Source organism: Diorhabda carinulata, chromosome 1, assembly GCF_026250575.1.
Source record: "Diorhabda carinulata isolate Delta chromosome 1, icDioCari1.1, whole genome shotgun sequence".
In the NCBI taxonomy this organism is placed as follows: domain Eukaryota; kingdom Metazoa; phylum Arthropoda; class Insecta; order Coleoptera; family Chrysomelidae; genus Diorhabda; species Diorhabda carinulata.
Window position 1 is genome coordinate 15252122 of NC_079460.1, and position 15851 is coordinate 15267972.

At 29.9% G+C, this 15851-nt stretch overlaps 1 protein-coding gene across 1 annotated transcript in view; it reads left to right on the forward strand.

Moving 5' to 3' along the window:
- Nucleotides 1-15851, forward strand: part of LOC130900489 (solute carrier organic anion transporter family member 5A1-like) — a 77318-nt gene that overhangs the window by 55684 nt on the left and 5783 nt on the right. Inside the window, exons 2-8 of the mRNA XM_057811139.1 lie at nt 3175-3611; nt 7189-7762; nt 8495-8599; nt 9167-9418; nt 9971-10135; nt 10458-10820; nt 15296-15515. Of these exons, the coding sequence (XP_057667122.1) occupies nt 3207-3611; nt 7189-7762; nt 8495-8599; nt 9167-9418; nt 9971-10135; nt 10458-10820; nt 15296-15515 (2084 nt within the window). The 5' untranslated portion in view covers nt 3175-3206. The remainder of the gene's footprint in view (nt 1-3174; nt 3612-7188; nt 7763-8494; nt 8600-9166; nt 9419-9970; nt 10136-10457; nt 10821-15295; nt 15516-15851) is intronic.

Genomic DNA, 15851 nt, shown 5'->3' on the forward strand with positions numbered 1-15851 from the left:
TGGTGACTGAAATCATTGTTACAAATTATTTATAATTATATTTCGCTGCTCCACCGGGTAGTCGGAAATCATGGTATTTCCCCTACTCTAGTATTAATGATTAGGAGTACATAGTTGGTTGATATAATTCAACTTTCTGGAGTAAATCTATTAATATTCATGTAACATTCCTGTAAGTATTATCTACTTCCAGTAATAAGTCTCAAATCACATGAAATAAATTATTAATAGCATCTACATAATATACTGGACAAACTTTCATAAAATCAAAACATCTATGAAAATGATGATTCGGGGTATAATCAAGATACACTGCTCAAAATAAGTATATACTGATAGACTCAAGTCTTAGTAATATTCGTAACTAAACGATCACGTACTTAAAAAACAACAAGAATTATATGGGGTAAGCAATGAAACGATTAATTTGTAAATGTAGTGTACTTTGGAATAGTGAACAATTTTGACAGTCCATCAGCATTGTCAAGGTTAACATCCAAATGAACAATGAGTCATTCGTGACGTTTCTACCGAAAATAATGAAATGCATATGTTATTCATTGTGTTTGGGATGGATATGTAGAAACCCAACGATGAAAAGAATTGTGCAGCATTATAAAATTCCTATATTAGCGTTTAAGTTTCTGACCAGATACCTTGAAAGAGAATCAACTAATACCAAGAATACTAGTACGTATATTTTTTTCAATTTTCCTTGTCAACATGTCATTTATTAATTTCGACAGATTAAAAAATAGATATTGTTGTTATTCCATGAAGATTTAACTCTCAACGGTATCTCGATATAGTTCTGATGAATCGTGGCAGCTTGTGGTATGAACCCGAACTTTGTTTTTATGCAATACCTAATACTTCGGCAGCAACCATTAACTTCCATCAATACCAGTCACCTCTTTGCTGGCATTTTTAAGTAAAAATTAATTTTAAATCGAATCTTGATTTATTTCGATCAACATTTATTAATCAGACTGCTTTTGTGATGTAATGAAGAGACCTTGACGTTCCTAATTGCCTGACTAGTATTTGCAATTCCATAAAGGCTCTTAAAAATTGAAGATTCCTTCTGGGGTTGCTAGCTTTAGTAAACACTCAAACATTGAATGGAATGGGTATTTTAGCGTCTTCTTCTATTCCTGAAACTGGCAATATTGTCCAGCGATCCTGGTTGTGTTGTAGCTGTGATTACCGATTTCCGAGTACACTCTGAATAGATCTACTAAAGTTTTTTCTTCTCCTCTGTTTAGCTGCATTATTTTAGACGGCCACCACGCAATCTAAATGTTAAAATGTAAAAACACATTGAAACTAATTAATGAAATACTGAATCTATGAATACTGTTTAAACCTACAAAAACTGAACAATTAACGCGGAATCAACTTATAATAAATCAAACCTGGTATAATTAATACTTTCTGGAAAAGGTTAATCAACTTTTAGTAATACTTTTAGGCAGCGTCAAAGCTGCGCTTGAAGGAATCTACCTAGGCAATCGTTGTTTCAAAATCTTTTAGCCAAATTTTTTGCGAATTTTCTCTTTGTCCCGTTATTGACCTTAGGCCACGTTCTATTTTGATTGATTGTAATAATAGACAAGCTTGACCATTGATAATAAATGACGCCCAATTTCCACTTAAGTATATATAATAGTTGTGCTAACTTCAGGATCGAAAAATTTCTTCAGTCTATTTTTTAAATGTACAATATTTTTTGCTACAGTGTAACTTTATATAATTTGACCTATATATCAAAACTGAACTTAGCTTGAAATCAATAATGTAGAACGACGTTTACGATTACAACAGCTGTACTTGAAACTTGAAACATATTCTTGTTCTCAAATCTACATATTCTGCAGTCGAAGGAGTGGATGAATTTCAAGTGAGTTCCTTAAATTGATTAAATTTCGTCAAATTTCCATCTTGGAGCAATTACTTTGAAAAATCGCCATATTAGTACTATAACTTCTGTAATAGATTGCATAGATTAAATCAAATAATACAAATAAGGTGTTATAAAAAAAGAAACGGATGGAAATACTCGTTCAACAATTCTTTTAAAATAAGAATGCGATGCTCATGCGTTGTATCGGTGTATCTGTGGTCACGTATGCGGAATTACGATTGCCACAATTTTTGTCTAGCTAGAAAGGCAGAAACATGTCAGTTCCGCTATCAGATAGCATCAAAGACAGGGTCTACCGTGCGATTTGTTGGTCAATAAGTGAAAGCCAGTGATTCTAATGAAATGCTATGGTCTAACATCAAAGGTTTTGTTGTTGCATCATAACCACACACATCCCATAACATAATCCACAGGTTGGACTTTGAGACCCTGCAACACACTTCCTACAGGCCAGATCTCGCTCCCTCAAACTTTTATTCATTTGGATCCTTCAAGAAAGCTTTAGGAAGTCGACCGAACTAAAAACCTTCTACCAGGAAGCCATATGGAAACTTATGAATCGTTGGACCGGGTGCATTGCTAAAGATGGAGAGCATAGTGAAAAAAAAATTTGTTATACAAATGTCTTAGTTTAGTAAACTTGGAAAACTAACAGTGTGATGAATTTTTAATTCACCCTCGTACATTAAAACACTTTAGCGAAGACTGGTATTTTAGTATAAACGGGGGCTATTGTTAGATTAATGTATTTTCGTGAAACGTGCCAAGTACTTTCGAGTATTTATTGAATAATGTACGAGTTTTACAATAAGTAGTAATACTACATGACGTAATATAACGGTAATGACAATTATTGATAATTATTTTCCATTTCTATAAACAACAAATACGTTTTATGTTAGAGAACATGAACGTACAAATTTATTTCAAATCACATTTTAGTTAATAATTTTTCAATCCAATGTGCTTAACGCTTAATTTTTAAATAATAATAAATATTTTTCACGTTAAACTGTAAAAAAGTAATATCTCCTCAATGACTAAAATTATTAATCGAAGTGGATATATACAATGTTCAAGAAACAACTTCAGCTATATAATAATTTGTTATACGTTACTTTATAAACATTCCAAGTATTAAATACATTTATTTCACATTTCATCTCGTAGTGAAAGTATTATAAGTCCTTTCCTAATATAACAACTGTGGAAGTGTTATTTATCTACAATTAAATTTTCTTTTGTTTCAGATTGTACGTAGAATAGCAATGAAAGAAAATAAATGAAAGATCCAGAGCAACTGCTCAAAATGACTGGCAACGGAGGAACTACACCAACTGCAGCCTCCGGAACTGACACAAGCCATGGAGCCTCGACGTCCAGCTCCTCCGCACAAGGGGGGCACTGTAAGGGGCACCGTAGACAAGAGTCCATGTATACAATGACTGGTCTCTATTCAGAAACCATCCCAGAAACGACAGAAATCGCTGAAACAAAATGTTCAACGAACTTTTGTCATGACACAGTTATTAAATGCCACAGTAGAAATCCTTCAGCTAGTTTTGATAGAGATAAAGCTGCACATACCGCGACTTACACTGAAACACCTGTGATATTAAAAAATACAAAAGAATGCGGCATTTTCCAATGCCGGCCTTCGTTTTTACAAAAATATGCGGGAATTAAGGTGAGAAAAATATTATAATGAAATAATACTTTATAACAAAAAAAAGTAACCGCGCTTATGGAAATCGACCATTATCTATTTTTTCGTAATTATATAAAATTTACTCAATCTCAAATTCTTTAACTACTTGAACATATAGAAATAGAAACAAAAAATATCAAAATATAGGTCTCTGAATCTAATCTAGATTGCTACTTTTTCTCAAAGTAACCAACCTCTAAATATATATAATTAAATCTTTAGAGGTAGGGCTCCAGCTTAAACAGTCTAATTTTTTTTTCGCGCAATAAATGTTCTTCTTAATTACTCCGATAGTTATTTTAAGGGGGGAATGCTTGTATTTCCCATTATAACATTATCATTGACTTTCAATAATTATTCCATGGAACTACATATAATCGTTTTTCTACAGCAGCAGCTTAGGTAACATGATTTATGTTAGGTTAGATTCATATTATCATAATTTCTATTTATTATAATAATATAAACCCAACCAATCTACATCACACACAAAAAAGAATATATTTTTTGATATATTTTGATTGAAGGTAAATTTGTTTTCCCACTGAAAATATCCCTTCAGATGGGTCTTAAGTGCAAAAAAATTAGAATTAGTTTGGGTTGGCGCCCCACTTCTGAATATTTAGAAAATTAGTCAATACCGCTCCACATGGTATAGCTTTAATGGCTCCTCGATAAAATCACTATAAAACATATTGTGAACATTAGTTTTTTTCCTGATTATCAAATCAATTTTGTATTTTGTTTCTTTTCTACAATCATCTGTTTTACAGGATATAAAACTACCTGCCAAGTATTTGAATAGTTTTTCGTAAACCTAATCCGATCTATAAAATTTATGTGTTTTGTGAAAAGTTAAACAACATTACCAAATATTTTATTTATATAACATGCTCGTTTGCTCCAATTTGTTAATTAAATGAATAGAATTATTAATAATATCTAATAACCTTCACAAAAATCCAAATTATGTTAATAACTATGATAATGTTTATAAAGAAATATTTGGAAAACGCTTTAACGCAGAGTTTCAAATATTCAAACAAACTTTTATCAAATCAATAAAACACGCGTTAACGAACACGTTACAGATAAAATGTAACCTCAAAATAATAGAGAAGTATTTATTTCAATCATTAATTGTTAATCAATCATTGTTATCAAAAATTTTAAGCATCTTTGTCAAAATAACTGCTAAGTAGGAAATAAATTGTTTTATTTTTAAATAGCAATGACTTATGCAGTATTACTATTACGAATACAATCAAGTTTTACATACGAGGATGGTCCCACAAGTTCCTGGCCCAATAAAGAAAACACAAAAATTTTGGAAAAAAATATATTTATCTATTTTGCTCTCTTTTCCCAGTGATGTTAAATAAGTTCGATACCCTTTTTATAATAAAAATTGTCAAACTCCTCAAAATATCAAATAACTGCCTTCTCATTGTTGGAAAATCTTTGACCACCGAGCCATTTTTTCAAGTCTGGAAACAGAAAATAATCCGAGGGGTCTAAATCTGGCGCATTCAAACTTTAATTCATTAATTTTGGCAATTGCAATAGCGGATGTGTGAGCTGGTGCATTGTCTTGATAAAACAACACTTTTTTATAAGCCAAATACGACCGTTTTGCTTGATTTCTTCACTCAAACGTTGTAATGAGTTTGTATAATACTCGCTGTTGATAGTTTTTCCTTTTTCAAAATAGTCAATGAAAATTATCCCACGCGCATTCCAAAAAACCGACGCCATGTTCTTGCCTGCAGATGGAACAGTTTTTGACTTCTTTGGATCCAATTCTCCCTTTTCAGTCCATTGCTTTGATTGTTCTTTTGTTTCGGATGTGAAGTGATGGACCCACATTTCATCCATGGTTGTGAAACGGCGCAAAAATTCGGCTTTTTCTGTGAAACATTGGCAAACACTCGATGAAAACATCTTTCGACGCTGTTTTTGTTCCATTGTGAGCAAACGCGGGACCCATCTTGCGCACAGCTTTCTCGTGCCCTAATTTTCAGTTAATATGCGATGCATCGCACTTTTTGAAATGCCTACTATGTCTGCTAGCTCGCCCTTTTAGTCGACGATAATCCAGTACCGCTTTGTGGATTTTTTTTAACATTTTTGGTAATTTTGTCGACTAGTCGGATACTGGTCTTCGCAGGTCGTACGGCCTCGTTTAAACTCTGCTTCCTAATATTTTACTGTGGATAACGAAGGAGCAGTCTCACCCAGAGTGGAATAGAGTTCAACTTTTATATTGGTTCGGCAAACGCCTATTGTATACCATCACTATGACCAATTTTTTCCATGTTTACAAATTCACTTAAAACTTTCACTATTGATGGCTGCCAAACAAATACAAGTACTTGAGAAACTTGAAACATATGCGTATACTTTCTGATATAGTGGTATTTTTCAAACAACTACCGCCACCTCTAGGTCAGGCCAGGTACTTCTGGGACCATCCTCGTACATATCAGATAATTATGGCGAAAAAAAAAACTAATTCAGCTTACCTAATATCTGTTAACGACAGCAAATATTTGTATGAATATTAATATTACTGCTATTAAAACATTAAAAGGTAAACAATAAGAAGAATTATATTTTGTAAATATTTTCCATTTACTTCAATAAAAAATTACTATAGACTTGCTAATTATGTATTATAAAATAGTACTTTTTTATATGTATAGAGATGGGATTCCACTTCACTTCTACCTGTGTAAAAATTACCGTTTTTCATACAAGTTTGTAACCGTTTAATGGAAAGAAATTACTGAGTATATGCCTCGTTGAATTACAGTTTTCAGATTAAAGTGACATTGGTCGATTATCTTTATACACAACATACACTGTAGGAATGTGGAAGGGGAATCCCGTCTCCATATGTTTAACTAGATCATAAAGTAACTGTACAATCTTTGAATTAAGAATATACCCTTTCAAAGTAATTAAAGGTGGATTTGTTTGTATAAACTTGATTACTTCTCTCTTATTTTTTCTTCTCGCTTGTGTTTTTTTTTAAATTCCTAAAGTATCCGCAACAACTTTAAATTATTTAATTAACATTACTCTTTTTTTCTTCATTTAACTTTGCTTCGATGTTTAGTTGTGAGAGAATCTGTAATCCCGCGACACAATTTTGATTTGGATTTTGAGGTACTTAAACACCTCAAACCCTTCTCAAACTCAAAACATTCACTATAAAGGGATGTATTTTTTGTTTCCATGATTTTATTTTGTTTAAAGCTCTTTTTAGCCAGTATAATTTTCACGTGAAAATGAATATTTTTTACACAAACCCATACTTGACTAGATATTAAGCCTTTTACTTTTGACACTTAATATATATCAGAATTAATTTCACTTTGAGACGAACAGACGATTATGGTGTCATTCTATTTCTTAATATAAATCATAGTTATTTGGTCAAACCACTCGGATTGATTAACAATTCTTAATATCATGGCACATCTATTTTTAAACAGAAATATTTTGATTACAGTTTATTTTTATTGGAATTGTTATTTATATTTTTTTATTTCAGTTCTTCGTCTTACTTTTGTCATTCCTCGTTACCTTACAACAAGCGTTAAGTTCTGGTTATATAAATTCTGTGATAACAACAATCGAAAAACGTTTTGAGATACCATCGAGTCTATCGGGTCTGGTGGCATCATCGTACGAGATAGGCAATGTAATCACTGTTATATTCGTAAGTTATTTGGGCAGCCGGAGACACATTCCAGTATGGATAGGTGTTGGAGCTGTTATTATGGGTATAGGATCTTTAATATTCATGGTGCCACATTTCATAGCTGAGGAAAACAGTGGCATAACAGTTATGAATACAACTGAAGAAAATATGTGCAGAATCATCTCCGTACATGAACAAGATATGGGCTTAGGGAGGTTATCTTCGGGTCTGTCCTCACCTCCTTTAGCACCAAATAATATCAGGGGTGATAATTGTATTCAGGGTACACCTTCAACTACAGGACCAGTATTGTTGTTTGTTCTTGCACAATTATTATTAGGTTGCGGAGGATCCCCACTTTTCACCCTCGGTACTACTTACATAGATGACCACGTTAGACCAGAAAGTTCATCAATTTATATAGGTAAATATATTTATATTCATTTTTCTTTTTATTAAAAAACACTATTACAGTACAACATATCATATCACTGCATTTGTTATTAAAGTATATTAATAAGCATTTTTATTTGTCTAATTTGTTAATTATGAATGACAAATTCTGTTTTTTGGTCACTTTTTGATAATCAAATCAACGTATAATTTTTAATGCAAAAGTTACTTTATGTAAAAAACTATTTCAATTTTCAACATAATCTCTACACACTTCGTCAACCCAGTCTCCAATATTTTCACTTCAATCAAAAAATAATATTTTGGAAGTACTGCAAAATACTCTGCCATCATTTGTCTGAAATCTCTTTCCATCAAACAGTTTTTCCAAGTTTAGCAACAGAAAGTAATCGAAGGGTACAAGGTCAGGTAAATATAGCGGATAAGGTAATAAATAGTAACGCAGTTCAGCAAACTTTTGTGCAACAATAACAGATGAATTGGGAAAACTCTTCTTAAAAAAATGTGGTCGTCTTATGGAACTTTTTCTCGGTTTCTATAATTATTTTTCTAAGTAAAAAATAATGAACACTCGAATTTTTTTTTCTCCACATTAACTTAATAGTTTGTTTCAAACAGTATTAAAACTAATCTATCTGATAGATAACATAAAAACATGGCAGAGAAACTAAAAGTATAATCAACCTTAGCAAAATATAATCATCTTCGTGTATTTTACTAAATGTATTCAAATATGTTTTAGGTTGTATGTATAGTATGGCAGCTTTCGGTCCAGTTCTTGGATTTCTACTCGGTGCCTATTTATTATCATTTCATATGGATTCATTTACCCACATTATATCAATAGGTGAGACTAATTTAAGTAATAGAGATTTGATTCATAAAACCATATAATAAAATTATGACTTCTGACATTAATAGTAATGATTTTTAGTATGCTCCTTAGCTCATGTTTCTAACCATTCTATAAATTTTTAGGTGTACACTTTTGACTCGTAAACATTCCTTACTGCCTTATTTTAAGTCATGTTCTTTTCAATTCTTTGGTCGCAAATAGATTAAAAAATCTAATGATAAATAATCTTGTAACATTTTCATCATTCAACCAGTCTTAGTAAAATTACTTCAGGTTATTCTATAAAATTTTTCTAATATATAATGATATGTAGAGGAATAACAATGAATCTATAGTTTCACATTGGGACATCCCGATTTTTATCTATTCCAAATAGTTAATTAGGTTTTTATGATGTATTATATTTCATATATGTATCATGTATTCCATCCTCCATCTCTTTTTACAAATCTTACTTTATGCTATGCTTCCCATAACTTTGAGCCAACACACCTAGCGCGTAATCATATCTGTTATTTCAAATATTAAAATAAAATATTAAGTAATAAATTGTTTCAGATCCTGGTGACAGCAGATGGGTTGGAATGTGGTGGGGTGGTTTTCTGCTGTGTGGATTACTACTAATTATAGTTTCTATTCCTTTTTTCTCTTTTCCTAAAGTACTTACTCATGAAAAGGAGAAGATAAAGCTTATGGAAAAAGCTGCAGCCGCTAATAACGCTGGCACTAGTTCTACCAACACAAATAATTCTGCTAAAAACAATAATGCATCTACTAAGAACGACACGGGTTATGGCAAAAAAGTTAAAGGTAGTCTTTGTTCTATTCTGTAGTATATTTCATATCAAAACAACTATGATAACTTTACTATCTTTCAATTTCATGATTAACTTAATTCATTGTAAACATTATTTTGATCAATAACTAAATTTACCATTTTAAAATAAATTAAGTTCTTTGTTTTTTGCCTTCCATATTGATAAAATTAAAATTAGTATTCCAGAAAAATCGCAAACTTAACTGATCCTAAAATGTTCTTCATGATAAGCATAAAACTGACTACAAACTAAGCTGATTCAGCACCGACCTATTTTCAGTAACTTGCTGAGTGTTCAAAATTCATAATATTTGTTTTGGAAAATTACTTTAAATATTTTATGCAGATAACAAGTTTTATTAATGATGCAATAAATTGAATGTAGGGCATAACAAGAGAAGTTATTTTGACTACTGTTTAAGATATATTCCAAATTGAATTGAATATTTGATTTGAAGAAATCTGCAATTACAATCTGATAATTAATCACAAAAATGAATATTAAAAAAAAATTAATTCCTATATTTCTGATAATTTTTTTGTAGATATTCCAAAGTCAATGTGGCGACTTGCAAGTAATCCAGTTTACATTGTAACTTGTTTAGGTGCCTGTATGGAACTTGTAATTGTTTCTGGATTTGTTGTCTTTTTACCCAAGTATTTAGAAACTCAATTTAGTTTAGGAAAAAGTCAAGCAAGTGTTTTTACTGGTAAGTATTTTGAAATTAAAGAATGTAAAATTCAAAAAAGTATAGGAAAACTGTTTATATTGAAACACAAACTTTTTGTCTATATGTAAGAATTAGTTCTATTGAGAAAAAAGTCTGATTTAGAAATGAAATCGTTATTTTTGTATCAATGAAACGATTTCAAATTTGGATAATTTGTACTACCTGCAATGGAAAATCATTTCCCAACTACCAAATTATTTTTTAAAAAAATTGCAAATTCTCCATTGTGGTTAACAAATGAAATTCAGTAAAAAGCAACAATACTGGTTTCAAACCAACTCAGTAATATCTTATTTTTTAGGATCTATTGCAATTCCCGGTGCCTGCATAGGAATATTTATGGGTGGAGTGATTCTTAAAAAAATGGAACTCCGACCCAAGGGGGCTGTACAATTCGTTCTAATATCAAATGCAGTTTGTCTCCTGTGTTATGGATTGTTATTCTTCTTGGGGTGTGATAATTTAAAAATGGCCGGTACTACCATACCATACTTCAACAGTACACAACCATTTCAAGTCAATTTAACTTCTTCATGTAACTTTGGTTGTGAATGCAGCATCAATGATGTAGAACCTGTATGTGGAAATAATGGATTAACTTATTTTAGCCCGTGTCATGCTGGTTGTACTTCCATATTAAGTACAAATTATACCAATTGTGCCTGTAAGTTAAGTTTACAATTTACCATTATGAACAAGAAATATCTAACTAATATCATACAATTTAATAAGTATCCAAAATCTTGGTTTTTACAAATAAATATTGTATACATTCATATTGTTTGTGATTCAGATGCTGCTCATTTTTTTTAGATAATAAGGTAGTTGCATTTTTTAAAAGTATTTATTTTTTTGTTTATTTTATAATTTCTTGATATGAAATAATTTCAGAAAGTTAAACATTTAATTAAAATAGAAACAATAATATCTAAATATTTAATTGAAAATCGCAAAAATTTCAAATTTTTAACTACATAAAATGATTCCCATTGGTTTTCAGTTGTCATGTCGTAGGGTTAATAAAAACATTGAGCAGTTGTTTGCTTAATGAGCACGAGGTTATCGTTGCTGGCGAGGTAGTGTGTGCTGTTATACACTTTTTATGTATTTGTTACTATATATAAAAATCAACTAAATAAACCTTTTATATGTTAAGTTATTACATAATCACGTTAAAAATTAGAAGAATAATAAACTTAATTACTATAAAATATGTTAAATTTGAATCTTACTTACATTAAAATGATCCTAGCAACAAAAATAATTACATCTTGCAGGAACATCAAAACGACCAATACTTTCAAATATTTTTTTTTGTTGTATATTCGAATTCCTTGGCATCATAAACAAACTTTATCAGGTATTTTGGTCAAGGTATTTTCACAAAATAGTATTCATATACCATTTTTTAGATTAACCCATAACCAAGAGATTAACTGCCATATCTACTTTATATCATATATTTAGTGATTATTTTATACCTATATCGTCACGCTTATGACGGCCTTACTAAAATGTTCAAATTACTTACAAAATTTTTTAATTTTCAATAATTTTTATCTCTATAAATGTTGATCAAAGAATTAAAAAAGAGTGATAAAATTTGTATATAAACTATCCAAAACTATTTTCTCTCAAACAATGCAAATACCCTATTATTAGGGTATACTGATGCTAATATTAATAAATTATTTGAATAAAATATATCCTAGATTAAAATTATTAGCAAATGTAACATTTTATATAAATAAAACTCTTGTTAATATTTGGATGAGTCGAATTCCAAAAGAAATCGAGGTATTCCAATCTCTTGAACTTTTCTCAAACGATCCTAAAAAATCTACTTCACTCTTATTCTAAAATGGCTGGTATGTTACTGTATATCGAAGCCTTATTAAATCACATTCAATTTTTGGAATGTGATTTTTTGAATTATTGAATGATTGAAAGAGTTTGCTACATTTTTGTTATCTTTTGTTTTATGGTTTTGACATCTTGATTCCATTTATTCCCTTAACACATATTAATAATAATAAATATATTCATATTTTTTTGCTAAGATATCTCCTTGTTTCGATCTTTGGAAGTATTTCACCACGAAGTATAGATAAAAGGAGGTCGAAAGTAATTTTGAAAGAACAACATCAATTTATAGGACAGATTTGTGAATTTATCTTATTTTACTTTTGTTGACTAGTGCATAGAATACGATGAACTGAATGCATATCTCAGTTTATTATTCCATTTGACCCACCATATCAAAGTGATAATAGGTGAGCTGATATCATCAGTTCAATTTGAAATTAATCAGATCATTAGCAAAGGAAAGCTATGAACAAATAGTATTTTGTGTTGCCTACTCGATAGTGAGAAAATTGTGACTAGTGGTATTTTAACTCTTCAAATGTTACACTTAGAGTTGCCAACTATACTGTTTTAAACAGTGTTATACTATTTTTCACTTTACTATTTACTTACACTATTTTCCATTTTACTGTTGAAATAGAATAAAGTATACAAAATACTGTTTTTAGCATCAAAATGCAAACTCATTATTATTTGTTATACTTAGAGGCTTACAAAAATTTCTTTTTATTTAGTCAGAGGGCGCTCACTGCTCAGTGTATTTAACAACTTTAATAAAATTAAAGTAATAAGGTATAAATATAACAAAACTACACATAGGAACTGGCTGGCTGGCTCTCTTCTACAAGCAATTGATACAATTTTACATAATTGGACATCAATTTGTAACTACTTTGTTGGTTTGTATGTTGACTGTTTAATGGTCATACAAAATTTTTGAATGTTTGATAATAATGTAGAAAACAATATCTTCTTTATGTTAGTCATATATTAAATGTTTTCAATAAAACAATAAAAAAATTAGAAGGAAATAATGTAACAGTAGCAAGTATTTTGGCCATGGGACAAAAAAAGTATTAAATACTATTACAGTTTTCCTAAGAAGTTTTTTATTGAAGTATTAATATCTTCATACATTTTTATATATAAGGCTAAATATGTATACAAAGAAATGGTTCGATTTTAATTAGACTAACTAGCTTGCTTTAATTAGCTGTATAGACTCGATATTTGTAGATAATTTATATTCAGAATTAACAAATTTCAAAATAATTTATCAAAAAATATCATAAGACAAGGCTTTATTCAAATGAATACTGACCAAAAGTTGATCCATTATTAGTAAATACGTTAGAAGAACTTAAAAACATAACTAAAATTGTCTCATATCTACTTTTTATTCCTGCCACCTCAATATTAACTGAAAAAGTTTTTTTCAGTAATTAATGCCAAGTGGCGGAAGGATAGAAATAGAGAATCTATTAATTTGTTAAAATATGACCTAATTTTTGTTAATAATGGGGTGAAGCGTATGAAATTTTTACCAACCCCTCCCAACATTTTCTCTTTTCTTTCCAGGTTACCGTATCACTTTTTATGGATTCGACTGTTTCTTTATATTTTCTCACAAGGTTAATTAAAAGTACTACTTCATAGAAATTGCACGATTTTTTTGTTTGCTCATACACCTTTCTTCAACTTCAAAACAAATTTTTATTATATTTGTGAACTCTGGCAGAAAAATGTGTGTTTAACTATTACCTTGTTTATTCTTGATTTAAACTAGAGTTCAAACCATAGTTTGAACTTAAGTTTACTATCCAGCTCTACCCTAGGTTGTAAAATTGGTACTAAGTTACGATAGACAATTCTCCAAACATAGAAACAAATATTGGAATATATTTTTGATATATAATATAGTCTATTTTTATGAATGAGAGAGTATTAACTTAATAATGCATTTGTAGACATATCACTTTTTTTAGAAGACTAATAGAACTTTTAGAAGAATATTATCGCTAAATATAGTGTACAAATAAAAACTGATTGTTTAGAAATAGAAATACAAAGAAACTATCGAGCAAAAGCTATTTGTAACGCAAATCAGAGATTTTCTAAGAATGGTTATGCGCCATTTTGAAGTTTCAGAAAAATATTTCCAAAACTACTTCATACTGGACCTTCTTTCCCAACCTTTGCGATAATTTCTGTTGTTCAGTACTTAGATCTTCTCTTATGATTATTATGCTGTTTTTAAGTAATTTCTTGTTAAAAAATTTCTTTGCTAGTTATTATAAAATTCTACCTATACTACCTGTTTACTTTTGTTTTTATTATTACTTTTATTACCAGTTTATAACATCTTCCAATATTGTTTTGAATGCCTAACTTCATCTTATCATTTACAACATTTAAGACGGCATCGCTGACTTTTTGATTTACATTGCCATCAACACTAAGTCCAAAGAGTACAATGTTATTCTTACGGGAATATTCATTACTTTTTTCTAATGCATTGATTAATTTGCTTTGGTTATCAATGGTCTCCTCAAGTACTGTTTCATTCAGTTGCGAAATAAACTCATCTGTTGCACATATTGTTTTAAGGATTATCTTTATAGTTGCGTGCAATTTATCGTTTCCCTTATTTCTTGTAATCGACATTTTACACAATTTAGTCAAAAACTAATTTATATCATAAATTCATTACATATGACTGTTATGTAAACAGTATTTGCTAAAAGTACACTTCAACAACGTGATTCTGCATAAACAAAAATATTTTATCACTTTTTTCATACTGAAATGAAACTTTTATACAAAGAACATGTACAACACGTCTACTCAGTAAGCATATTTACTGGAAAGTAATAATATAATAAGTAATGAATTGGATCTTTTGTTAAATGTTGTAGATTATTGAATGTTCATAGTGAAAACATTGTACTCATTCCCAACACTTAGAAAACAAATAACTATTGTATAACTGTCTATGTTTCCTTAAATGTCAGAATTAAAAATCAGCATTAAATGTTATTGATTCTTATGTTAAAAATAAGTCTGATAGGGATATTGATATTCACTATAACCCTAGTATAAACTTATGTCAGTAACAGAATTTTTTATTTTCAAGAAATTCTTGAATCTACAGTGTGAATATTAGTTTAAAATTTATTATATTTATAAAATATATATCATTAGTCATACTTCCAAAATTTAGTAATATTTTCATTGGTTCATTCAAAGATGTTATAATTTGAGTTATTTTTTCAGGTATACATGGAAATATGACAATTAAAGATGGTGTAACTTCGTCCATAAGTATCACTTCACAGTTAGAAAGTGAATATGCAGAAGTTACCGTTGTGCCTGTTGCAACTGCAGGTCCATGCAATTCCTCTTGTCATACCATATATCCATTTTTGATATTATTATTCTTTATGACATTTATAGTGGCTGTCACACAAATGCCTCTACTCATGATAGTTTTAAGGTTAGTACTATGTAAGGTCACATATGCATATGAAAAAGTGTAGTTCCGTGAGCAGTTGTAGAGTGTTTTGCTTCTATTTTAGTTTTTGTTATTTAAATTGAAATATACATTATAGCGAATATGATTCGATATTGATCAGTGAGGTATGACGAAAAAACTAAAGTAATTGGGAGCATCTAACCATATTTGCGAAAATCACATGTCACTAGATGGTGCTAAATTTGACTTCTAAAGCGGAGAATAACAATACAATCTGTAAGGGTGTTGATGCCGCTTAGTTTTTTATGTGTTTAGTGATTTTGGTTGAATTTTTTTTTCATTTTTCTAATTTTCGCT